Consider the following 26655-nt stretch of genomic DNA (forward strand, 5'->3'; position numbering starts at 1 on the left):
GTCTTTCTTTTCTTTGTACTTGGGTGGCTCCTTTTTACATAATTAGCAGAGTATGCAATAGCTAAACAACCAGTCAGGTTGGCCCAGAGCCTCAATCCCCATACGCAATTTCGCAGGTCATGAGGTTATTTATATTGCTGTTATTTTTACATTTCCTAAATGCCAGGTGGTAATGTAAATCCAGGAGTCCTGAACCACAGTGTGTGGCCAAGCTGCCCCGTTGGTGTCAGCAACGATACTGTCACTTAGAACAACGGTTTCTCCTCTCTTTCCCCAGAAAGCAGAGGTGACAGGATGTGTCCCTGCTCTTCCGTGGGGAGCATTCTAGTGTCTATGGCACCCCAGTCTGGATGGTCAGCCAGAGGTACCGGTCATCTGAACAAAAGCACAGCAGTCCGAGAGAACCAGCAAAAGTAAAAAGCAACACATAAAATAAACAAAATTCATAATGTTGGGGTATTCTCAAATCCTTTGGTCAGAACTCATTACAATTATACCCATCTAAAGTATCTGATCATTAAAAGGGCACAGAACAGAATCACAGAACAGGATTAGAATAGACACAAGCCATCAACAACAGAGCATTTTGCTGTGTCATCATTTAGCCAAGAAGAAACATGGCAGGCCTAGACCAGGCCGCCCAAGGTGATGGGACAGGCTTGGGGTGCCTGAGAGCTCAGGATATCAGCCCTTTACCAACTAGAATAAAGATACGCCCACATTTTAACAAGAGGATGATGGTGCCCCCGTGGACACCAGTTGAAGAATAGCCCCATCTGCTGACGTTGGCTGGCTAATAGCTAGCAGTTCTGAGGTTTAAACAAATAAATTTAAAACATCTATGTGGATTTAAATTTTTGTCAAAATTCTCGACAAGCCACATGGACTGTTTCTTTGATAGCCTTCGTAGTTATGTATTTTGCTAGTGATTGATTGGTTAGAATTACTAATTCTTCTTTTTTTTTCTTTTGAGTGGGTGTCTCACTCTGTCACCCAGGCTGGAATGCAGTGGTACGCTCACGGCCACCACAGCCTCCACTGGCTGTGCTCCGGAGATCCTTCCACTTCAGCCTTCCAAGTAGTTGGAACTACAGGTGTGTGCCACTACGCCTGCCTAATTTTTTTTGATTTATTGTAGAAACAAGATCTTGCCAAGTTGTCCAGGATGGTCTCCAACCCCTAGGTTCAGGCAATCCTCTCGCCTTGGTCTCCCAAAGTGCTGGGATGACAGGCTTGAGCCATCGGGATCAGGTAGAGTTACTAATTCTTCTCTAAGTCATATGGTCATGTGTCTGAATTTCCCTTGATCTGCCACAGAAACGTATCACAGAGCAGATGACAGTCATCCAGAAAGGACAAGCAACTGAGACATGGTAGAAAAACACTGAACCTAAGTCTACATGGATCTGCATTTTACTTTGGGACCACAGACTGGCCAGTCAGGTGGGATTCCCCTTCACATATGCCTCCACAGCTAATCAGTTCTGTTTCATCATTTTTAAAGAAACTGTTTGCATGCAGAGGAATACAGAAAATAGCAAGAAAAAAAATCTCTCCTTTGCCCGTAGTCTGAGATGGTTACTCCAAAGCATAATTTGCTTGTGCTCTTTTACAAATCCTTCCAAAGTGCAGAACAAGGCACAACTGCTGTGGCATAAGGGATGGACTTCCTCTCATCCTGACACATTCTCTCCTGCTTAATCTGTTCCTCTCTTGCCATCTCTCCATCTAAATCCTTCCTTCTAGATCCACGTATCAAAGGACATATTGACGGGCTGAGAAATCAATTTACTGGGTCACGACAAACATTTAAAAAAAGAATATGTTGAGGAAAACAGCATTAAACAAATGTTTGAAAGTTAAGTGGTGTTTTGTGACATCCAAGCAGTGCCCTCATGGAAAACTTGATTCTCAGTTCCAGACATATTGGACTTCTCAAGTTTCCCTGTGATGAGCTGCTTATTCACAAAACCCATGTTTCATCTAAAAATCCATACAACTCAGGACAATATCTGGCACCAATGGACTCTCAATACTTTTTTATAGTTTTTTGCGTGTCAGAGTCTCACTCTGTCACCCAGGCTGGGGAACCGTAGTACAATCACAGCTCACAGAAACCTCGACCTCCTGGGATCAAGTCATCCTTCTGTCTCAGTCTCCTGAGTAGCTGGGACTACAGGTGTGCACCAATAGGCTGGCAAATTCTTTGATTTTCTTGTATAGATGAGGTTTTGTTATATTGCCCAGGCAGGATTTGAAGTCCTGGCCTCCTGCCTCAACCTCTTGGACTCAAGTGATCCTTCTGCCTCAGTCTCCTGAGAAGCTAGGACTACAGGTGTGCATCACTATACCTGGCCAATTCTTTGATTTCCTTGTACAGACACTGTTTCGTTATATTACCCAAGCAGGCCTTAAACTCCTGGTCTCTTGCCTTGGCCTCCCAAAGTACTGGGATTATAGGTGTGAGCCACCACACTTAGTCCATTTTTTTTGCATAAACAAATGAAATGTGCCCTTTGTAGTTAATGATCTTTCTAAACCTTTTTTTTTAATCTTGAGGCAAATAGCTAATGGCAATAGGAAATCCTATAGCTAGTTTTATCATTTTGCTTGAAGTTAACCTCTGATATTTTAACTCATGAAAAAAGAAAACCCTACATATCTTGAGACAAATCATAGGATAATTCTATTACCTGATGAAAGGCATATTTTTTTTTCCTGAAGTCATTGCAGAATGTTCCCAAGATTTGTTTCCCCACAGACAAGGAAATGCAGTCTGATTAGCAGCTGAACCACATGACTGGGTTCTCTAATGATCATCAGATTAAAAAGACATTTTTATGATCCCATATCACCATATACAAAGCACACTCTCTTTCTGGTGTCACTGTCCCCAACCTCTAAACTAGAGATGATTTCAAGCCTGGGTAAGTGAATGGCAGAGGACCCCACAACACTGTGACTATATCAGAGAAATTAGTGTTAGCAATTAGCGTTTTACTGTCTGGTATGACATATAAGTGCTTCAACAGAATCTCTAGTTGTGCTAAGGTTTATGTGGTACAAACAGGGCATGATAAGAAGACACCAAAACAACATGGAGGCTGAGCTGCTATCTTTGGCATAGAGCAACCCTAGTTTCTATTCACTTGTAGACTGAAATAGTTATCCTAAAGGCAATTTATCTGTTAAAAAGGCATGGGGGCCAGGCACAGTGGCTAATGCCTATAATCCCAGGAATTCGGGAGGTCGAGGTGGGAGAATTACTTGAGCCTAGGAGTTCAAGACCAGCCTGGGCAACATAGCCAGACATCATTGCTTCAAGAAAAAAAAAGTAATGATTTAAAAAAAAATTAGTTGGGCATGGTAGTGCATGCCTGTAGTCCTAGCTATTTGAGAAGCTGAGGTAAAAGAATGCCCAGAAGGTTGAATCTGGGGTGAGCCATGATGACGCCAGCGCCCTCCAGCCTGTCCAACAGAGTGAGACCCCGATTCAAAATAAACAACAAAAAAATAAATAAGTAAATAAATATGCATAGGGCTTTGCTACTAGATATATGTGTGCACACATGCACATTTATCTTGTAATTAAATATCAAGAGACAGAGTCAAAACAATTTTCATGAAAATTTTAAAAAGAGATTCTATTTTGCCGATAGAATCTGCAGCCTTGTTTACTTAAGAAAGAAACTAGTAGAAGTATGATGGGGGCCAACCTCCTTTAGATGGGCTGTTTGAACTCCGATACGTCCCTCCATCCTGCTATGAAAACCAGCTTAACCTCCCCTCTGGCAGGTAATCTCAGCTGATAACTGAAATTAAAGAAATGCAACTCCAGCAAAGCGATGTGACCCCCGCAAGTAAATCTAGAGCTGTAAACTTTGGTTTGCTTTTTGGTGACATGGAAAAGCCTACTGCATAGCGATGGTTTTCACCTATTACTTTGCCCAAGTCCTCTTTTCACCTACTTCTTCCCGGATTACTCATCTTTCCACACACAAAAAAGCCCAAATCCAAAGCATACATGTTTGCTTGGGAGATGCCATGATGTACACATTGTTCATGGTTCAGTTCATCCTATCATTAAGATGAAAATTTCTAAGATTAAGTTTGATTATGAGTCAGAGTTTTGGGTATGAAGAAGCTCTTTTGGGCATTTTTTGGGACTTTGACTAATGCACAAATTCTCAGGTGTCCCAGTTCAGTTAGTGTTCCATTGCACTTCAGGGAGAGGCTGGGATACAGCTCATGTCTGACCTTGTTTGGGCTTTGCATATTTTAGTACCTCATCATTTGCGTGGGGAGAAGGATGACTCATAGAGTTTGTTGTCTTACTACAATTAACATGCATTACTAAATAGCAAGTAGCCAGTGATTGCCAATATATGGGGTCTAAGTACGGAAATTGATGATTTCAAGGAGAAACTAGGACCTGAGAAGCTCTGTACAGAGTCGGCGGTGGAAGATGATGGTGGCTGATAACACAACCTGTGTTGACTCATGGACTAGAGCATTGGGTGAAATGATATTGACTGCAACTCGTTCTTAATGGCATGAAGTGTTCTTGGCTAATCTGGAGATTAATCCTAAAAAAATTATTCATGTCAGGCATAAAGGATCTAAACACTGGTAGGTAATTAAGAAAGGTTTTTCTCTTCCAGCACTCTTCAAGAGCGAGAGAGCATGGCACCCGCCCAAGCTCTCTTTAGGGAAGCATTTCATGCACCATCTCACGTCTGAGCATTTCCTCTGGACTGGATTTTTAAAAAATGTGGTACATAGACACAGTGGACAATTACGAAGTCATAAAGAAGGACAAACATGTGGACTTTGCAGCAACTTCGATGGATTTAGAATCTATCATCCTCAGTGATCTATCACAGAAACAAAGAACACATGTTCTCTTAAGCAGAGCCTGAACATTTACCATAATACTGTAAGAAAGGGATTGGCAGTAGCAGCATACTGCCGAGGTGGGGGTGAGGACCCAGCATCAATAAGGGTACCTGATCTCAAGTAAGGCGAAGTGGGACTAAAGGGAGGCCCAAATATTACCTGCAGGATGTCCGCTTGTAGACCTAATGCTGAATTGTACCCTATGTCTTTAAAAAATAAAGTATAAGAAAAGAAAAAAATTAAAAAAGAAAAAAAGAATATTAAAAAAGGAAAAAAAAAAACCCTGAGATATTGTATTATGTGGCCATAATGAGATGTAGTTAGTCAGGAAGGTCTTTATTAACTTGCTTAAGAAGAGATGCTGAGTGGCTTAGAGGATAAAGCACTGGATTTCTCTTTTGAGCCCCCAGTGGGAGTTTAATTTGCAATTCAGCGTAGAGACACACGATACACAATAGCTGCTTGCTTTCATGGGTTGATAGCCTGAAAAATATTTACTGGTTATGAAAGATAATCCACTTCTGAAAAGAGTGCCTTATTCTCAGAGTATCAGGTGCAATCGAGTCTTCTATTGATGGCACATTACAGGGCATCCCAGTTGTAATGGTTCATGCAAAAAATGAGGACCTATGTACACTCCATACACATCTCTGCTCTCATGGAGACGCTCACGCCTGTAGATTTACAGCTAATATGTTAAGGTAATCTCCCAGGATAATTCATGCCATTCAAAGGGTAATTTTTTGATCAGATTGAACTCAATATTGAATTGTCATAACCTTCTGCTTGGTTTTGCTCCTGGGTTTCAAAAAATAATGAAGTTATCATCCTTCTTCAGTGATGTGTCTAACTTTGCCATGATCCGTATCACTGTTTCTATGTTCACCTAATTTAGAAAAGCATCTTTCCATCATCTTTTAGAAAGCTGCTGTCGAGACCGACGATGAGGACTTTGTCAAGCGTCTGTCTTTCTCCTTCTCCAATCATGGCAGCTATTGAAAATCACCGTTGATCATGTCCTCAGTTCTTTGCATGGTTCTTGGCACAGGGTGAGGGCTCACTTAACTTCTGATGGGTCCAGGCAGTCATCTGACACCCCACAAATGAGACTGAAGTTCACATCCCTAGCGGAGCCATACGCTTCCTACAAAAAGACCCTTGAGCACCTTGCAAGTGAGGACAATTTTAGTGAGTTTATTTTCAGAAGTTAGGGACTCAGTCCCAAACAAAACCTTAAAAAAAATCCAAGGGAAAAAAAGAGGGAACAGAGAAGGAGGAAGCAATAGTTTAGTTTTTGGGGGGTTTTGGGTTTGTTTGCTTAGAGTTGGGGTCTCACTCTGTTGCCCAGACTTGAGTGCAGAGGCATGATCACAACTCACCATGACCTTGACCTCCTGGGCTCAGGCAATGCTTCCGCTTCAACCTCCTCCTGAGTAGCTAGAACTACAGGTGCATGTCACCATGCCTGGCTTATTATTATTATTATTATTATTATTTTGTAGAGACAAGGTCTTGCTATGTTGCCCAGACTGGTCTCGAACTCCTGGGTTCAAGCAATCCTCTTTCCTCGACCTCCCAGAGTGCTGGGAATACATGCATGAGCCACTGCGCCTGGCCAGAAACAACCACTTCTCATGCAAGGAACAACCCTGCTCCAAATGTGTATACTGTGGGCTCCTGATAATAGAGAAGACACTTCGTGGGCAGGCGAGCAGAAAAGGTTTTCTGAAAGTAAGAAAAGAAGAGCGGGCAGAGAAGCACAGGAAGAACCTTCTCTTGGCTTAAAAACGAAAGTCTCTCAGGAGCATTGACAGCAGGGTAAATGTTCCCTCTGTCCACTTCCTGTATCTTCTCTTGGTGTTGAGTGTGTGTTTAACCTTTAGAGGGAAATTACTTTTTCAGACAGAGACCTTGTATCATTATTTGAATTTCGGTTGTTTTTGGAGGTTGAGAAGGGCAGAATAGAAAGACTCCAGGGTTTAGAAGACAGGAGTTGTGTTTGACTCCTGACTCTGAGGCCGATTAGCTTATGTGATTACGGGAAAATCACTTAATACTTCCAAGTCTCCAACTGCTCATTAGTAAATAGAAATGGTGACACCCGTTTCACCCGCCCCACAGAGAGGGAAGGTGGGAGGGAAGAGAAGAACCATCCACGTGCTTGGTCAACAGGAGAGCCATTTAGCAGTATTAGCTGTTAATATGATGGTCGGGATACCATTAACACGCCACATTGCACATCTGAGCATTTCCCGTTGGATGCATGTTTCTTAGAAGCTGCTGTCATGTCTGTTCCTTTTTTCCCCACCTCTAGCTCTTGGCACGCTTTGGAGGAGAGACCCTAAGAGTTAATGCTGAATTCCCACGTGATGGAAGAGAAGCAATATAGATAATTCAGGGCCTTGTCAGGAAGCTGATAAGGCGCTTCACGGTACAAAGCTTATCCTGCTCTGATCCCACGCAAGGCAAGCAGGGCTCTCCTGTTTTCTCCCCCAAGATCCATAGTTATATTCTGCAAGGACCACGCACCCCGATCTTGTATGCCTCACGCCGTATCTGCCCACCTGCCTGCACGCCCTAACATCCTCTACTTCTGCACTGGGGGAGCTCCATCCACCAGGGATACCCTTCTGGTATTCTTCCTGGTTCCCTGCTGTCTCTAGGGCAAGGCTCTCCTAGCTTCCGTTGAGCATTTACTTCTTTTTTTTTCTTTCTGCAGAAAATACCATGTGTGCACATCTCTTTCCATGGCCCCTTGCTCTTTCCAGGTCACTGATGTTTTGTGGGAATTCGATGAAGTTTACAAAACCTCTCTCCTAGCAAGTTGCCTGTAAACTATAGGGGCCCGTGGGCCCCTGGAAGCTCAGTTATGAATCCATGTGAGCGGTTTGTGACCCTCAGGTCAGAGAGTCCCTCCTCTCCTGGAATTTCTGTCACTGAAATGAGGTGTACATTCTGCCTTCTACAGTGTTCATCAGAGGCCAGAGGCAATGCCAGATTTATTTATTAATTTTTCAGATTTCCAGAAGCAATCTTTGTGTGCACATTAAATACATGCTTATTGGATGACTAGGAGAGAATTAGCTCTACAAGTCAACGCAAGTCTGGTTTGCAGGTCCTTAGCTGCAAAATTTGTCTGTATGGATTCTTGGTCATTTACAGAGAGAAAGTGTTGTGAGTGTGGGAAAAAAAGCCACAAACATTCACAACGAATGGGCATAAAAATACATATTTCCAATTAATCTAGAGGATAAAGAGCTTTGTGTTCAAACACAGGTACATTTGGCCACTGGTACTTTATTAAAATTCAAAGCTCGTTTCGAAGTGTAGTTGTATAAAGTCTTATTTCTACCAGACATTTAAAGAATTAGAAGCAATGAAATGTTTAGCCCCAAGTCCCAGACACAGATACTCTTGGTTGCTGTAGAGAAGTCAAGAAATTGGTAAAAAAAAAAAAAAAAAGAAAGAAAAAGAAAAGAAAGAAAGAAAAGAAAAAAGAAAAAAAATTTTTCTTTCTTTTTTTTTTTTTTGAGTTGGAGTCTCACTCTGCCACCCAGACTGGAGTGCAGTGGCCGCTCTCGGCCACCTCAGCCTCGACCTGCTGGGCTCCGGCGATCCTTCCGCTTCAGCCTTCCAAGTAGCCAGAATTACAGGCATGCGCTACCACGTCCGGCTGATTTTTTGATTTATTGTAGAGATGAGGTCTTGCTGCCCAGGCGGGTCTCGAACCCACGGGCTCAGAAAAAAATATATTTTCTTCTAGAAAGACAAACGTTCCTCATGTCAAAGCTCAGGCTCCCAGCCATGGCCGAGGGAAGAACCCTCACACAGCTCCTCCTTGCTTAATGTCCACTTGGTGATAAAGAGAGAACTTCCTTCTCTGGGGATGTTCATCCAGTTTTCCCAAAGGACTCATTCATTTGGAAAATGAGGAAAATCTAGCCGTGATTTGAAATGGCTCCGGAATGCAGAGGAATGTCTTCTTTTTATAGGAGGGAGACTTCTGTGCTAGACAAGAATGCAGACAACAGATCGGTGAGGAGCATCACACATCAGTAAACTATGTGCTTGTTTCGTCCACGCTTCTTATAAGTTTCATCAGCACTCAGGCTTCCTCCACACCCTACGCAAATAAATCACCACGTGAAGAAGTCGTCAAGGAGAGTGAGAAAGATTAATTGCTTTGGACAGGATAAAGTAAGACAAGATCTGCATCTAGCCTATGGGATGTTAAGCCCTGCACCCCATTGTGTGATGCTGAGATTTATATAAAGCAGACTAATTTCTCACGCTGCAATCTCATTTGAATGTGTCAGAGATTAAACGGACGATAATGTTGAAACTTCTGTTTCAGACGTCAGGAGCAGAGGATGGCCATTTACAAGCATGGTCCTTGAGAACATCATAGATTTCTGCAAGTCATTTAGTGGCATTTCCAGGACTCTAAAACGTTCTGCTTCTTGTTACTAAGCAATATATAGGTAACTGCTCTTAATTTAGCATAGAAGTAGCTGAGCCCCAACAGATATTGACTTACAATGCAATTGTATTTCTTTTCGGATTTAAGATATGATTACCTCTTTGAATTTTAATCTTCCATAGTTAGTTCTATTTGGATATTACATTTAGAAATCCACATTTTAAAAAATTCTGGATCTCACTCTTGCTCAGGCTGGAGTGCAGTGGCATGATCACGATGGTCATAGCTCACGGCAGCCTCAATCTTCTGGGCTCAGGCTATCCTTCCGCCTCAGCCTCCCGAGTAGGTGGGACCACAGGCATGAGTGTGCCACCATGCCTGGCTAGTTTTTAAAAAATTTTTTGTAGAAAAAAAGGTGGAGATGAAGTTTCTCTGTGATGCCCAGGCTGATCTCAAACTTCTGGGCTCAGGTAGTCCACTTGCCTTGGCTTTCCAAAGTGCTGGGATCACAGACCTAGCCACTGCACCCTGCCCCCCCCCACACTTTTTTTAATAGTAGAAGTTGTCTGCACCAGGTGTTTGTGCCAAGGTCTGTCATTGAAGCCCACATGGAAGAACTTGTAGGGTGGTGTGGTTTTGGTGGGAATCTAACCCCTGAAAATTATTTTGTTTATATCATCAAAAATGATGCCATGGTTTCCAGATCCAGGCTTCTGTCATAAACGGCAGTCTCAAGTGAAGACTGAAATGGATTGACTGGTCTATACTAATTAAAGTGATGTCAGCATAAATCTGCTTTCCCTCTAAGACTACTTATAAATAAAATGGTCTGCCATTGGAATATTCTTTAAAATAATCCAGTGCTAGAGGAAAGAAGGGGCAGGTGTAGATGAAATATGATTGGACAGAGAAGATTCATTAGCTCATCCTCTCTACCTTTGTACATGTTTGAAATTTTCTAAAACTTTAAAAAATAATTTTTTTCAAACAAATGGCCCCATGGAATAAAAATATTATATAGCAAAACTTAAAATAGTCTTCCTTGAGATGTTTATGCGATCAAATAAAATATTTGAAATTAACAGTGACTTCCATGTGGCTTAAGTGATTCTTATTATATAAAAACGCCACAAGGCCTAGAACCATCAAACCGACGAACATGCCAAACTGCTCTTTGTTGTGTAAATCTTACATCAAACAACCATTTAATAACCACCTACTAGACGCAAAGAAACATTTTCACACTATGGTTTTTTTGCTGACATCATTTTAAAGTCTCTATAATTCAGAAACTAAGGATGCATGATCTCAGAGATAAATAGCACTGAATTCTTTCAAAATATTCTGTGAATCAGATTTTTCCTTGATTCAGCCTGGCTCTCTCCGCTTTCTCTCCAGATTTCTGAAATGGACAGCATTTCTGTCAACATCCTAACCGTCGTGATCTTTTTCAGTGAGTGGCGATAATGGGTTCAGGTGATTTCACGTTATTCTGGATAAACTGGACCAGACCCTGAGATGCCGATCGGCGCAATGGAGCACCCTAGTGGCCAAAGCTAGCCAATGACTCTCTTCCTTCACCGTTTGGATGAGGGCCCATATGTTTTGAAACCAAGCAACTGGAAATAATCACCATAATAATATTAGTCATATTATAGCCTCAGATGAAAAAAATCCTGTGAATTGATGAGATCTCTACATCTACCAAGGCACAGACAATTAAACGTTTAGTCAATCTTAATCGGAAGGGTCAACTAGCCTGGGCGCTGCAGGCCAGAGTTGTATATATACCCATAATTTACAGAGTGCAAGTTTGATATTCTTGAGTTGATGGGACAGTTCTCTCCATCCAAACTCTGAGACTCTTACTTGTGGCATCTCAGAGAGCGAATAGGAATTTGTTAAAACCTTTTCCTCTGTCTCTTTTCTCCTGCTCTCCAAGGCAGCATTGCACAGATGCTTAAGAGAAGAGCCTCTCGGGATAGAATTAGCATTCAGGTTGTGTGCCGCCTTCATGAGCAGAATCACTTTGAACAAATTGATTAATCTCTCTGTACCTCCGTTTGCCCTCCTGTAAGATGGGGATGAGTAGCAGATACCTTAAATTGGTTATTCAGACAATACCTGGGACCTGGGAAACACAACAATTACTCGTTGTCAGTATTATCCTTCCCAGTCTGTAGTCACATCTATCATCTGCACAATCTTTTTTTTATATGTATATCCTCAGTTCTTAGGATTTGCATAGCTTTGAATTCCTCAAATTGCATATCCAAGAATCTATATATGATGATTTTTTTAGTCACATTGTATTTGTAATATCCTACATACAAGGGGACCCCAAAAATCTTGAATTTATTTATTAAAATTGTGTAGTTATTCCTATATGTTTAAACTTCAGTCATCTTCAAAGTACTCTCTGTCTGATGCAATACACCTGTTGAGATTTTTTTTTCCACTGCTCAAAACAGTTTTTGAACTCATGCATTTTGACGCCTTTTAGTGCTTCAGTCATTTTTTGGTTTCACCTCTTCCACATCAGCTACACATTTCCTTTTGAGGACTTTTTTCATCCAGGGAAACAACAAAAAAAGTTGCTGGGGCGAGACAGGGCAGAAAGACATGCCACTTTTGGGCCAAAACTGCTGAACACTTAGCCCGTTGTTGGCAGGTGAGCTTGTGAGCCACCCATCATGAATTGGGCAAATGCAATGACTCTCAAAAAAAAAATCACTGAAACTGAATGCAGCCTCTCACAACAACACAAGCTGGTCCACGGAAGCCAGTGGGTTCCCAGAACACTCACCTAGCGAGGAAAGCCCATACGACAAGGGGCTGCCCTTCAAAAGATAATTCTGTTTTTTGGGGGAGTCCTCCCTGGTCTAAGACTATGGAATAGCAATGGTATAGAAATACCCATGAATAAAACCTCGCTTCCTATACACAACTTGCCATACATAATAACACTTATGTTTCAGTTGGAAATGCCTATAGCAGTGAATTAATAGGAAATTTAATCTCCTCAAGGTCATGGTTCCAAAGAGGCAAGGGGAATATTTTGAACACTTCTGAAAATTTGAAGAACAGTTTCCCTTTATCAAAATTGGACAAAAATGAACTGCAATTAATTTAGGTGCATTGAAGGGTGGATTAGCCATACCCTGGATTATTTGGTAAGAAAGCTATTTCAGGTAAAAATAAAAATGTTGTTACATATAAAGAGGGAAAAATAGACGATTTAAAACTTTAAAGGAAAGAAACTCCAAGATTACAGTAAATCATGATATCAATTCATCCAGAAGAAAAGGAATTACTGACCTCAAGATCAAATTGTGTAAACCTTAATAAGCATATAAGCAACTCTGGTGCTTAGCACAAGCCCTGAGTGTTTTTCCTTCCATATCTTATCTTTCACCCCTTTTACATTTGGAAAGAATGACCTGGAACACTCCGTGCAAACTTGTAAACTACTGCGTCAGTGGCAGAAGCTGCCAATTCATGTATTTATGAGAAAGTTGCAAGTGACTGAATCCAATCTTTCCAAGTAAAAAGCAAGTTGGAAAAGCCCACAATAAGAAAATAGATGTCTTCTAATATTAGAGTTAAGATAACAGTGCTGTACTTGAGTTTTTGATATGTGTTCCCAAACACTGGTTAATGCCACCGTAGGGAAATATAATTAGCAAATTTACACACCATGCCTGGAGGCCTCACTATAATTCTTACCATCCTCTGAGTCCTAGACTTCAGGATTTCCAAATGATGAGATCTGTCTAGAAATTCATTAATTTCACTTCCTTGAACAGAGTCAGGAAGGATTCACCCAATTCCAATCTATAGTAAAATGAGGCTATAATAAACTTTTCTTTCTAAAAGCAAATATTAATTTGTTCATTTAATGATTTCCTCTTACTCCTTTTGTTCCTTTGAAGGAAACACGACTTGTGAAATTCAAACCTTCTGCAATTTACAAGTACAATTTTGTTTATTAATGGCCTATAATTAAGAAGAAAATGTTAACTAAAGAAATAATTAGCTTATTTTTTTCTGAAGAGTAAACAGTGAGTAGGTTATTCATTCACTTGCTAATGGTTCTCACCCCTGACCTACTTTTCACTTGTTCAGATTTCTTTCTAGATTCTCTGGTTTTTGTACCTAAAGTAATTTTGCTAATCAAACAATGAAAGCTAGCATATTTATGTATTTTCATTTGGAGAAAGAGCAAGCTAATGCATGCATAAAATGGTATTGCACTGTAGATCAAAATCTTATTTCCATTCCTACCACTTGACCCTAAGGGAGATATGTTACCTCTCCGCCTTGAAATTTTCCATCTATAAAGTGAAATATCAGTGGTTGCTGTCCATATTAAAAAGAAGGAAATCCACTGGCACCATGACGGAAGGGGTTGGTTATAATTTTCCTTATGGAAGACATTTTATACTAATGTACAACCACTGGGAAGATACTTTGTTTTTGTACAAAAACCCCACATATGTGTTTTTAAAAATGACTATATTCTTGATGATTATTAAGGGAATCTGTATCAAAGCAATACTTTTGGCACAAGGGCAGCTACATCTGGATGAAGTGGCATGTGGTTAGCTAATTACCAAAGGTTAGCAAAGGAGTCTTAATGAGAATTTTTTTTCCTTTTTTTTTGTGAGCTACATTCTGCTTTTATAGAGACACAAAATGAATACATTTGTATGCGGGCAACAGCCACTGAATGCAATAGCCTGCAGCTGAGCTCAATTGAGTGAATTTCCACCTGCAAACCACGCGTGGGCTGAGTCGCTGGGTGAGAAGACACAGATAAAACAGAACTGAGTTAAAATGTTCCTTGGGTGGTATATGAACAGAAGATAAGCAATTTGTTCAACATAACACAGAGGTGAATGGCATTAAGTGCAAGGTAGTAACTGAAGAGGTAAGCATCCCAGACAATATTTGGCAAAGCACACGCTCGAGGATTAATGGTTAAATGTAAATCAAATGAAAATAGGCAATCTAATGTTGCAATAATACCATTGTTATGTCATGAGGATCTATTACTAGGAAAATGAGATAGTAGCTAAAATTTAACCTTGCTCTGTCTAATATTTATTAAGTTATCATTTATTAAGTCTTGTTTCAGTCCGTGTATTTCAGTACCATGAGATTTTAATGTCTTGTTCTGCAAAAATGAAACTATGAAGGCTGTGCATGATGCCTCCTGCCTATAATCCCAGCACATTGGGAGGCCAAGACCAGAGGTTTGCTTGAGCCTAGGAGTTTGAGACCAGCCTAGGCAGCATAGTAAGACCTTGCTCCTACAAAAAAAAAATCAAAAAATAAGCTGGGTATGGTGATATGCACCTGTAGTTCCAGCTATTCAGGAGGCTGAGGTGGGAAGATTGTCTGAACCCAAGAGGTCAAGGCTGCAGTGTGCCATGATCATGCCACTGCACCACAGACTGAGTGACAGAGTAAGACCCTGACTCAAAAAAAAGGAAAAAAATAAAAGAAAATATTCACTCTTACTTAATTGGCCACATTGATTGCACAAGGGTTTTTGTTTGTTTGTTTTTTGAGTTGGTGTCTCACTCTGTCACCCAGGCTAGAGTGCAGTGGCATACTTACAGCCACCACAGCCTTGATCTGCTGTGCTCAGGCGATCCTTCGGTCTCAGCCTTCCAAGTAGTTGAAATTATAGGCATGTGCCACCACACCCAGCTAATTTTTTAAAAAAATTATTGCAGAGATAAGGTCTTGCCAAGTTGTCCAGGCTGGTCTTGAACCTGTGGGCTCAGGCAATCCTCTCACCTCAACCTCCCAAAGTGCTGGGATTATAGGTGTGAGTCACTGCCCCGGCCAGGTTTACGGGTTTTTTTCCTAGTTGATATCTGCTCTGAATAACTACTGCAATCACTTCAGGGTTTATTTTTAGCATTGTGTGTGTGTGTGTGTGTGTGTGTGTGTGTGTGTGTGTGTGTGTGTACGTGTGTGTGTGTGTATGTATCTATGTGCACACAAGCACGCACATGCATGCAAAAGGAAGATGCATTTCTTTTCCACGTACCTTCCACTTCCCTAATTTTTCTTCCTGCTGCAGACTTCCGAAGCACACTCCGTCCGGAATTGAAGAGGCTGGCCAGCTCGTCCAGGGGGCTGTTGAGCGGTCTGGAGTTGGGAGGGCTGTAGGGTGCCGGGGAGGAGGAGCTGGAGTTGGCCTTCCTGTGTTCCCCTCGAGCCGCCTTCCCCGGGGAGTAAGGAATCTTGGAGAAGGAGCTGCATGGACCCCCTGCGGGGGCGGAGTTTGGCTTTTGCTGTGATTTGGCCACGTCTGAATTTGCCATCGCCTTTCCTGTGGGCACCACAACTGTCTCGGGGGGGAATGTAAAGTGTGCAGGTGGCCAGTAGGAGGCAGGAGGCACCGGAGGGGGCAGGGGAGGAGCAGGGGGTGTGGAAGGTGGGGAGATTTTGTTGGGCCCATTGAATACAGTCAAGCCGGGGGACGCGGGCCTGTCACTGTCCCCCTTTTGGTTTTTGGAATACTGTGGAGACAGTGGACTTGAACCTTCTGATGACACGGGGTACTTGAGGTTGGTCTCCAGGACGGGCAGCTTTTTCACTTCCAGGGGTGTCAAAGGCGACTCGTCGGAGGCCGGGGAGCAGGTCACGGGGGTTGGAGGGAAGACCAGCAGGGGTGGCCGGTGGGGAAGCAGATTGGGGAAAGGGGGCGGGATGTCACAGGTGTCCCTCAAGGGCCCCGCCGCTTGGCCGCTCGTGTCACCGTCCTCAAAGGTGATGGGTTTTCGGCTCTCATAAAACAGAGGGGGCGATGCAGACATGAAGGAGACCATGCCCAGGCTGCGGCTGCTCTCCTCGGGCAAGAAGTATTTCATCTCCTCATACACGGACTCCCCGGGGTCTGGGCTGTCGGGCTGGGGGCAGCCAGCCCTCCCAGCGTTCCCCACCATCTCGATGTACACGGGTTCGGCATCGTCGTCACCTCCCTGTGGCACAGTCAGGTGCAGGGCACAGTGGGGAGGCCCCTCGGCCGAGCAGGCCCTGTGCACGGCCCCCGAGTCCTGGGGGGGCCCTGCTTTCCCCAGGGGTCTCCCTTCCCCAGGCCTGGGGCCTGATATCTCCTCATAGGAGCCACTGAGCTTCGTGTGGGGGCTTCGCTTGGGCTTTCGAGGAGGAATCTTCTTCATGGTGCTGTAGTCATCGCTGTGAGGTCTGGGCCGGGTCAGAGCTGAAGGAGGGAGAAAAACAGGGATGGGGCTTGTTATTAAGAGCCCACGGCTACATCAGTACCTGGCTGGGGACTGGAGCTGCTCTCTCACCAGGCTTACCACCGTGGCCGCAGCTCCTGTGCATTCTGACTGCAGGGAACCCTAGCTCATCTCCCTCTCCCCTCAAGTTTCCCTGGTCTAACCTGAACTGCCAGTGACCACCAAAGACAAAAGTCATTTTTGATCTTGGCGCTGGAGGATGCCTTCGCCTGCTAAGGAATACGCCCCTTGGAAGGTGAAGGACTTCTCCTGGGACTCAGCCACCTGCAAAGGCAAAAAGCCTGGAGATGGGGTTGGAAAGCTGCACCAAGAGGTCGGAGGACACAGCAGCCTAATGTTTGTATTCTTAGGACCTAACACACGTGGGAACGAAGGTCTGTGTGAACGTGTCCTCATGATGTTAGAGGCGGGGAAACAGAAACCAGGAGGGGCAGCAGATTCACTCGCCAGGGGCCTGTGGAAGCTTCCTGCAGGAAATGAGTAAGCTTGACCCTTCAAATGCTCTAAAATGGACAAAACAGACAACAGGAGAAACACTTATAGGACAGAGAGATTTTAAAGAGTAAGAGCTAACACCTTGAATTATTTTACTAATTTAGTATCTTTACTAATCTTTAGGAATTCTTGATACGAGCACAGGTAATGTTGTTGGGCTTCTGAGTTATTTAACTGAGGCGGCTGAATTTTTCTCTCATTATGACTCCACATAATGACGGCAGTCTCTGTGCCTAGCTTTGGGAAGACGATGATGTATAATGGTTAAAATTAAGGCCTTTGGAATCAGATGGACCCGGGTTGAAATCTCAGTGTGACTTTTTATTCATTCACTCATTCATTTAGTCATATGCATTCAACCAGTATTCACAGAGATAAATTAGTGAATTAAAAAAAAAATGTCCCTTGCCTTCCTCTACCCTATGGAAATCAGTAAGAAAAAGAAAAAAGAGGCCGGACGTGGTAGCTCAAGCCAGTCATCCCAGCACTTGGGGAGGCCAAGGTGAGGGGATTGCCTGAGTGTACGGGTTCGAGACTAGCCTGGGCAAGCATGGTGAGACCTCGTCTCTATAATAAATCAAAAAATTAGCCAGGTGTGGTAGTTCCGGCTCCTTGGAAGGCTGAGGCAGAAGAATCACTTGAGCCCAGCAGGTTGACACTAGGGTGGCCGTGAGTGTGCCACTGCACTCCAGCCTGGGCGACAGAGTGAGACTCCAACTAAAAAAAAAAAAGAAAAGAAAAAAGAAACACAGCAAACAAATGAATACCATCATATATTAGAATGTGATACGTGTTATGCAGATGAGAAGAAATAGACCAGGTGAGGGCCACAGCCTTGTGTGTGTCTGTGCTGGGGGTGGTCATGGTGCAGAAAAATAACTTTAAATGAGGTCTTGGGCGAGGCTCTCAAAAGTCTCAGCGTAGTTGTGACAGAGCAGGTTAGACTAGGAAAATGTCAGGACTGTAAGAAATTTCCAAGCCCATGGATGCCTGCGGCAACTGGTGCAAAACTATGCAAGCAAGGAGGTGGTCTGCTTCACACCTAGCTAACTGTCAGACTTGTGTCAGACAGTCTGCCACACTTTAGTCCATTTACCCATAATGCCTGTGGTTGGTGGAGAGCTGACGACCAAGGCGGAAACTAGTTTAGAGCCCCAGGGCCATGTGCATCCAAAGCTCAGGTTGACCTAAGATGACCATGACCTCTTTTACCTTCACTATGCACTCATTATAACATCATCAGGACTGTGGTTTTACAAAATCTCCACCCACTAGGGTGCCATGACTGTCCTGGTACGTCCCTGTAAGGTCTAAAACGCCCCAGCCCCACATGAGGGAGGAGAAACAGAGACTCGGCTCTAAGATCACCCATTTCTGGGAAAAGCCCACCCCAAAAGCCACTCCTCAACACCCATAAGAATGAAAATCATGGCTCAGCCATCGCTGGGTGCAGAAGCAGCAGCTCTCCGGAGACTGTTTCTGCCCATGCCCCTGTCTTGGAAGAGTCCTCTTCTTTGCTCAGGTTCTCACTCATAAATTACCCTGAACATTAGTCACGGTAGCACGAGGGATGGATCTGCGATCACTGGGCACTGCTAGGGGGTGGGAGAGGGAAGGAGGAGGAAGGAGGGCTAGGGGCATGTGACAAGCAGAAGTGCACCTGGTCCACTTCCTGGGGGAGTGAGGGCCAGTTAGCAGCCCACACTTCACCCCCATGCAGGCTATAGATGTAGCTAATCTTCACTTGCACCCCACATCTCTATAATAAAATAACACTTTTAAATAGATAAATACATTTTAAAAAATGTTTACTGTATTTCTTTATTTTAAAATTGTGGGGTACAATTAAGGGTTAGGTGTACAAATGTTCATTGGGCAGGTTCCCTCGTTGATGAGGTGTGCCCCTCCTTCCCCAGGCAGATATTGACCACCGTTATTCCCACCTCCCTGTCCCTCCCTCTCCCGTCCCTGTAGTTTTCCGCTACTGTCGATCCTCTTCTTATAGTATTACAGTAGCTGTTCAAGGTCCACTGGCTGACCACAGGCAGAAGATTCAAACAGGACCCCTAGCTATCCCCATACACAAAAATTAACTCTAAATGGATCAGAGACCTAAATGTAAAACCTCAAACCATAAGAACCTTTAAAAATGCAGTTTTTCTCTCTTTTTTGGGGTCCATTTTTAATGTTTCCCAACAATGTTCAAGCAAGTCACTAGTATAGAATTGGTTTGTTTTGGTTTTTTCTATTATGACCCAGATATTTTGTCTGAAATAAAATCTGGACTCTATTTAACAAAAGAGAGGAAAAAAAAAAAAAAGAAAATACAGGAGACATCCTTATGGAAATTGTAACTGGCAACCAATTTCTGAGCAAAACCTGAAATGCACAGGCCATAAGAGATAAAAATTTTAAAAAAACTCCTTGCTCGCGCCACTCTATGCGTCTGTTTGCGAACTCATTCTAAATGGGAAAACAAGAAACTGCCGCTCGCCGCCTCACAGAGTCAGAAGCAGCATTCCTTCTCCCAGGAACGTTTGTGCATGAAATTATGATACTTGTAACTATCTCACAGGAATAAAACAGATATTGTATGGAAAGTGCTTGGCTCAATTTTTGGTCCACCGTAACCAAGAAATAAGGGGGATCGTCCAAAGGAAAATGGAAAAGAACAAAGTTAATTTTCTAACTCAGTGGACATCTTTGTAAGTCAGTTATTATATAAGGCTCCCAAGAGCAGCCAACGTTTAAGAACAGAAAATACCCCAAATAAGCAATCCTCTAATTAATGAGCGTTATTCCAGTGACTTTCAACGTGCTTGAACATAGTAGCTCATAAGCTTCTAGAAAGGGAACGAACCAACCCAATTTTTAACATTAGCGTTAGTGAGTCGAATGCCTTAAAGGATTTTCTGAAGCTGGCTTCAATCATAATTTGATCCCCATATGCTCTTCCAAAACCTTGCGCCAGGGAGGGTCTCTGTGGTTGCCCCGGTGAATAGAAATGGTTAGAAGATGATGCTGTCCCTTCTAAGACTGGGCCAATTGCAATATGGCTTCTGCCTGGCCCTCACTTTCCTGGGACACAGGACTAGGTAGCCCTGACTGCCATGGAAGGAGACTGTATACCCTGAAGCAGCCATGCTGTGCCAAACATGGGGAGAAGCCAGAGGACCCCATCTGCTCTCTCAGCCGTCCAGGCTTTTTTTTTTAATCCCAAATACCAGGAATGCAATGATCTGTGTCTCCCAACAATCCCAACCTTCGTCCCAGACACTGTCTGATTACAGTCATAAGAGAACCTATGTAAGAACTTCTTAGCCGCACCCAGCCAAAGACCGGAACTATGAGAGAGAATACCAAAGTCTTCTTTGGTGTCGTCAGCTACTAGATTTTGGAAAGGTTTGTTATACAATAATAGACACCTCTTAACAGCTGTTGGTACCTGGAAGGGACTGCTGCTATAAAAAGGATAATTAAACAAGTAAACGTCATGAGATACAAGAGGAACAGAGAAGAGACTGTTAATAGAAGCTTGGTGGCCCTCGAGAAAACTCATAGTGGGGCTTAAAGGTCAGCAAGGAAGAGGTAGGAAACCTGATACTTTTTAGTCGCAGTGAAAAGCTTAGCGATACTCTCTCACCTCCAGTCATGTGGAAAATAGAAAACACAGAAAATGAACTGGCTGATCTGGCCAAGGAGACTTCCAGGCAGTGTTAGAGTTGCCTACTGAATTTTTCTAACTGCCCAGAGGAAAACATGATAATAATGAGATGCGGTAAATAAATATTAACTATAAAGGAATGAAGACTTTCTGGGTTGAAAAATAAAATTGTGCTTCCTACCATGCTCTTCAGATGGCAGATAATACTAACATTAAGAAATGACTTAATACCACTGGGCACAGTGACTCACTTCTGGAATCCCAGTACTTTGAGAGGCCAAGGCAAGAGGGTTGCCTGAGCCCAAGGGTTTGAGACCAGCCTGGGCAACTTGACAAGATCTCATCTCTAAAGAGAGAGAGAGAGAGAGAGAGAGACAGAACAAAATAAATGGCTTCCAAGTAAAGAGAAAATCCAAGGCATTTTTGGAAAATATGATCTAAAGATGAAACCAAAGACATGCCCGTGAGACCTTTTAGTAAGATCTCAGAAAGATTCAAAGAGACGCTTCATAGGTCGTTTCAAAGAACCAAAACCACAGGTCTTCTAAGAATATCAAGGGGAGTGTCCCACAGAAATGCTGCAGAGAGCCCCAAAATAGGAAAGAAATGATCTCAAAGAGATTTGTGGATGAGGCTTTTTACTAATAGAGTGGATTATAAATGGACACACAAACTCACAAAGGTTTTAAAGAAATTGTATCAGTTTACAGTGAAAATAAAGAGACTTTGGTATCTCAGACTTTTGTCTGGGTGCAGTGGTGTGGTCCCAGCGACTTGGGAGGCTGAGTAGAAGATCACTTGAGGCTAGAAGTTCAAGGCTGCAGTGGGCTATGATCACACCTGTGAACAGGCACTGCACTCCAGCCTGGGCATCCCAACAAGACCCTATCTCTAAAAAACAACAACACAAAGAAACCTTATGGGCAAGAAGGAGACTGAGGAAATGACCAACCCTAAACATGAGTCCATCTCTTGTGGGTTAGAAATGATTATTCAAAGGATGAAATTGACATACAAGCTTTGGAAAATTATTTCCAGGCACCAGGACTCAGTCTTCACTGGGGTACTAGCAGCCTGTATGTAGCTGTTGTCTGGTACTGCTGCACACCAGTGATCACTGTGGGTCACCTGAATTCCTTTCGTTGAGCAAGAGCACATATGACAATTATCTCTGCTTGTCCCACCAGTGTGTGTTGGCTCTGTCAGGCAGTGGGTAACTCGAGATTTTAGGTCGCAAATCTTCAGATGAAAAAAGACATCAAGTATGATGAGCTATCCCTCTAGGGACTCTTTCCTGAAGAGCCTGTCCACCTGGATCTGATTTAGAAGATGAGATTTGACCCTTGAGCCTCAGCCTAATGAGATGGTGAAGGAGGATTTTCAGAGTTGGGGGGCGGTGGTGGGGAGTACATTTCACAGGTGAGAGGGATACGTACTGCTTTGTCCAGAAGCTGGATTGAGGTGGACTGTGTTTTCCAAAAAGCTAGCCGTAGCAGTATTTCTCATCCTACAAGAAGGAGCATCTCTTTCTCCTTTCCTACACCTGGATGGGTTTTTGGCATTGTGCTGATGGAGTGAATGGAGCAGAAATGAGACTCACGGCTTCCAAGGCCAGCTCCTAAAATTGATGCCCCATTTATGAGCCATTTTTCTCCCGAAGCACGAGTCTTCGAAGCACTGATTCTGCAAGTAAGATGCCCAGTACCCTGAGGCTGCCATGCAGCCTAAGCTTTGTGGAGAGACCCCACAGAGATGGAGTCTCCCAGTGAGTCCCAGTCCTTAGACGGCTGAGGCAGCAGACACACATACGTAACAGGCTCCCAGAAGATTCTAGTCACCTGAGGACCTCGAGTGAGAATCACAGAGGAGCTGAGTTGACACCTGGAGTCTGAGAGATAAAGTAAAACAATCATCACTTTATTCAAGTCTGTAGGTTCTGGTTGGCTTGTTATGCAACAATACATAACTGGTAGAATATTCATTCCTTCAAGGCTTATTTCAGATGCAGGGAAAAAAGCTTTTTTCGGGGGGGGGGGGAGCGTAGAACAATTATAAATAAAAGTAGCATGGCTTGGTAGGAGACTGCAGGGAGACTGTACTCCAGGATTCAAAGCTTAGTATTATGACGTTGAACTAGCTATGCCACTGTCCTGTGATTCAGTGTCTTCCTCTGACAGTGATCAGTAAGACTGTCCTACTCTGTTGAGTGGTTCTAAAGAGTAAGGCTACTTAGCGTGAGGTCAGCGCACAGTAAACACCACTAAATTCCAGCTGTGATCATCATCAACATCATTCACCCTGTGCAACTAGAAATCAATCATGAGAGACAGGACAGGGTTCCTTCAAGTGTGGTCTGGGGTTCAGCAAAGTTGGATTATAGGGGTGCTTCATTGACGACTCAGACAGCACCATTTCCTGTCCTACTCCCTAACAACTAAATTGGAATCTCTGAGGGTCAGAGCTAGTCACTCTTTATAAAATTAGAAAACCACAGTTAGCGATTAAAGTCTGATTTGTGACTTTTTCTGGGTGCCTACATATGTGCACATGAGCTGAAAGTTCATTTGCAAATATGGAGTAAAGAGCTATTGAAAATAAATTGACATTAAGAATTTTCTTAATTTTTTTTTTAGTCCTAAGATTTATGCATAAAACACTTGCAACTACTTGGTAATGTCAATGAAATGGAGTCAGGAAGACAGTCTGTGATCACCGAATACCTTTAGGGCATGTTCTGGTGCCCTAACTGTAGCGGAGAAAGATCTTTTATTCCTAGAGTTTCATCACATCATAAACTCTTATCTGGGCTGCTGTAGAACGATACAGGCCTTGCTTGTGTCATGTTTAAGTTCTGCTCGTAGATCAACTTTTTTTGTGCAAAATATTTTTTATTTTATTTTTTGATATTTTAAAATTTATTTTCCTTTCCTTTTTTCTTTTTCCTGAAATAGAGTCTTGTTCTGTCACCCAGGCTGGAGTACAGTGATGCAATCTCGCTGTACAGTGGAGTACAGTGATGCAATTGAAGCTCGCTGTAACTTCAAGCAATCTTCTAATCTTTGCTTCCCTATTACCTGAGACTACAGATGCACACCATGATGTCCAGCTATTTTTTAATATTTGTTTTTGTAAATCATGATGACGACATGAGAGATGTTGTCTTGTAATGTTGCCCAGGCTGGGCTTGTACTCATGGCCTCCAGCAATCCTCCTACCTCAGCTTCCCAAAGAAGTGGGATTATAGGCGTGTGCTACAGCATCCAGTTTCAAAATAATATACTTCTGGAATTTTTGCTAAGGCATGCTGGCGGCTTTTAAGTCACCATCTGCACCAGGATACAATTTACTTGGTCCCATTTTTACCGAGATCAACACACCTGCAAATTTAATCTATGGGAAAAAAGAGGGAGGAGAAGCTTGTTTATCAGAAAAATATCTGTATCTGTGTGTGCAGCTAACCTCCATTTCCAACGCGTCTGCTGTGATTTTGCTTAGTTCCAGAGCAAACTAAGCACCAAGCATGGGACCCAGGACCCAAAAGATACTTAATTAATGTCAGAGCTACCTACATATGAGATGGGACAATTAAGTTCGCGATCTTGCCACTGTGTGCTGATGTTGGCAGCACTGTAAAAACAACTCAGCAAGGTTTCATAACCTTTGCAGATCAGTGTCTCACAGCTGTGCTCACATCAACGTGTGGCAGTGACTTGATGAGTGGCATTCATTATTGTGGTTGCATGTTTTTGTGTGCCGTCATGGGAGTGTCAAAGTTTGAATTAGAGTAACGAACAAACATTAAATCTCTTGTTAAACTTGGCAAGGGTGGAAGTGAAATGAGGGACATGCTAGTCCAAGTTGATGGGGGTAATGCCATGGAGAGAATGGCAGTGTACAAATGGATTAAGCCTTTTTGGAGGGAAAAGAAAGCATCACTGATGAAGAGAGGTCAGGACAGTCAGCAATAAGCAGAACTGACAAAAACATGTAAAAATTCATCGAATTGTGCATCAAAATCATTGGCTGATTGTAAGAAGCATAGCAGACCAAATAAGGATCAATAGAGAAACAGGAAAATCTTAACTGAAAAATCTTAGCATGAGGACAGTGAGTGCAAAAATGGTCTGGAAGAAACGCTTGCATTAGGACAATGCACCAGCTCACACAGCACTGTCTGTGAGGGAGTTTTTAGCCAGTAAACAAATAAGTGTATTGGAGCACCCTCCCTGCTCACCTGATCTGGACCCCAATGATGTTTTTCTTTAACTGGAGATAAAGGAAATATTGAAAGGAAGAAATTTTGAGACATTCAGCACATCACGGGTAATATGATGAAGAACTCTGATGGCCAGTCCAGAAAAAGTTCCCAAATTACTTTGATGGGTGGACGAGGGACTGGCATCGGTGCATAACTTCCCAAGGGGAGAACTTCAAAGGTGTCTATAGTGATATTCAACAGTGAAGTATAGACCAATTTTTTTGAGTCAGAGTCTCACTCTGTCACCCAGGCTGGAGTGCAGTGGCACACACACAGCTACCCCAGGGTCACCCTGCTGGGCTCAGGCAAGCCTTCTGCCTCAGCCTTCCAAGTAGCTGGAACTACAGGTGCACGCCACCACACCTGGCTAATGTTCTGATATGTTGTAGAGATGAGGTCTCCCCAAGTTGCCCAGGGTGGTCTCGAACCCCTGGGTTCAAGCAATCCTCTCACCTCGGCCTACCAAAGTGTTGGGATGACAGGCTTGAGCCATCATGCCCGGCTGGAGCACTTTTTCTCGGATGAGTTTGCAAACTTCACTGTGAGATCTTGTACATGAGTGAAGGTAGTGTGGACTTACAGCCAGCTCAGTTTGGACAGACAGGGCTTCTACTGAGCCATAATCCATTACAACCTAGCTATAGCTTTTTAAATTTTTTTTTTAGTGGGAGAAGCAGTTCACTGCCACCCCATCATCACCCACATGGTCCCTCTCCCTCCCCACGCTTCCCACAGGTCCTACTGAGAGTGAGACGCTCTTGTGGTCTGTGTCCCCTGCAGCCTTGCCCTGTTGCTGTGACTCTGCTTATCTTGTCATTTGCTCATTTATCTCCCTGCTTGGTCTGTGAGGCCCTCGGAGGGGAAGCCAGACTCACAGGACACACTTAATTAGTATTTGTTGAATGAACAACTGCGTCACAGGTGGTGAGCAGCACAACCGTGTTCTCCTGTTATTTCCTGCAACACATTTCTCAGAAGAGCATTCATGGAAGACCTCATTTCTGTCCATTTTCAGGTAATAGAAGAGAATATATTATAAAGGGCCTTCTTGTTTAAAAATATGCTGACAAACCATGTCTGACGCATCTCGACGGTACATTTTGAACCTTGCCAAATTGTGCTTCCTTTGATTTCTCGATAAGAAGCTAATTCTGTTTTAATGAAAGGAGCACAGAGAATATATTGCTTTGACATATGTATTCATTCGGCAAGTATTTGTTGAGCGCTTACTGTGTGGCGACTGCTGGTCTAGGATAAAGACATAAACAAGAGAGACCAATAAAAAGAGGAGAAAAAAGAAGCAAAGTTATTTCCAAATTCAGCCACAGAGCTGAACCATTATTGTAGCTACCCATATAAACTGTGCTTTGTGAAGAATGGAGTTGCATAGAAAATTTTTTTTTAATGATGGGTTCATAGAGGGATGATTCCCATGGAAGTGGGCCTCTTAGCCGGGCTCGGTGGCTCAGCCTGTAATCCCGTGCCTTAGGGAGGCTGAAGTGAGTGGATTGCCTGAACCCGCGGGTTCAAGACCCGCCTGGGCAGCGAGACCTCATCTCTACAATAAATCAAAAAATCAGCCGGGCGTGGTAGCGCATGCCTGTAATTCCGGCTACTTGGAAGGCTGAGGCGGAAGGATCGC

The 26655-nt window shown here is 43.2% G+C and overlaps 1 protein-coding gene across 1 annotated transcript in view; it reads right to left on the minus strand.

Moving 5' to 3' along the window:
* MYO16 (myosin XVI) overlaps positions 1 to 26655 on the minus strand; it is a 348665-nt gene that overhangs the window by 51252 nt on the left and 270758 nt on the right. The window contains exon 18 of the mRNA XM_021715183.1: positions 15378 to 16556. Within this exon, the coding sequence (XP_021570858.1) occupies positions 15378 to 16556 (1179 nt within the window). The remainder of the gene's footprint in view (positions 1 to 15377; positions 16557 to 26655) is intronic.

The sequence above is a fragment of the Carlito syrichta genome, unplaced genomic scaffold, assembly GCF_000164805.1.
Source record: "Carlito syrichta isolate Samal-C Ts95f unplaced genomic scaffold, Tarsius_syrichta-2.0.1 Scaffold306795, whole genome shotgun sequence".
NCBI lineage: Eukaryota > Metazoa > Chordata > Mammalia > Primates > Tarsiidae > Carlito > Carlito syrichta.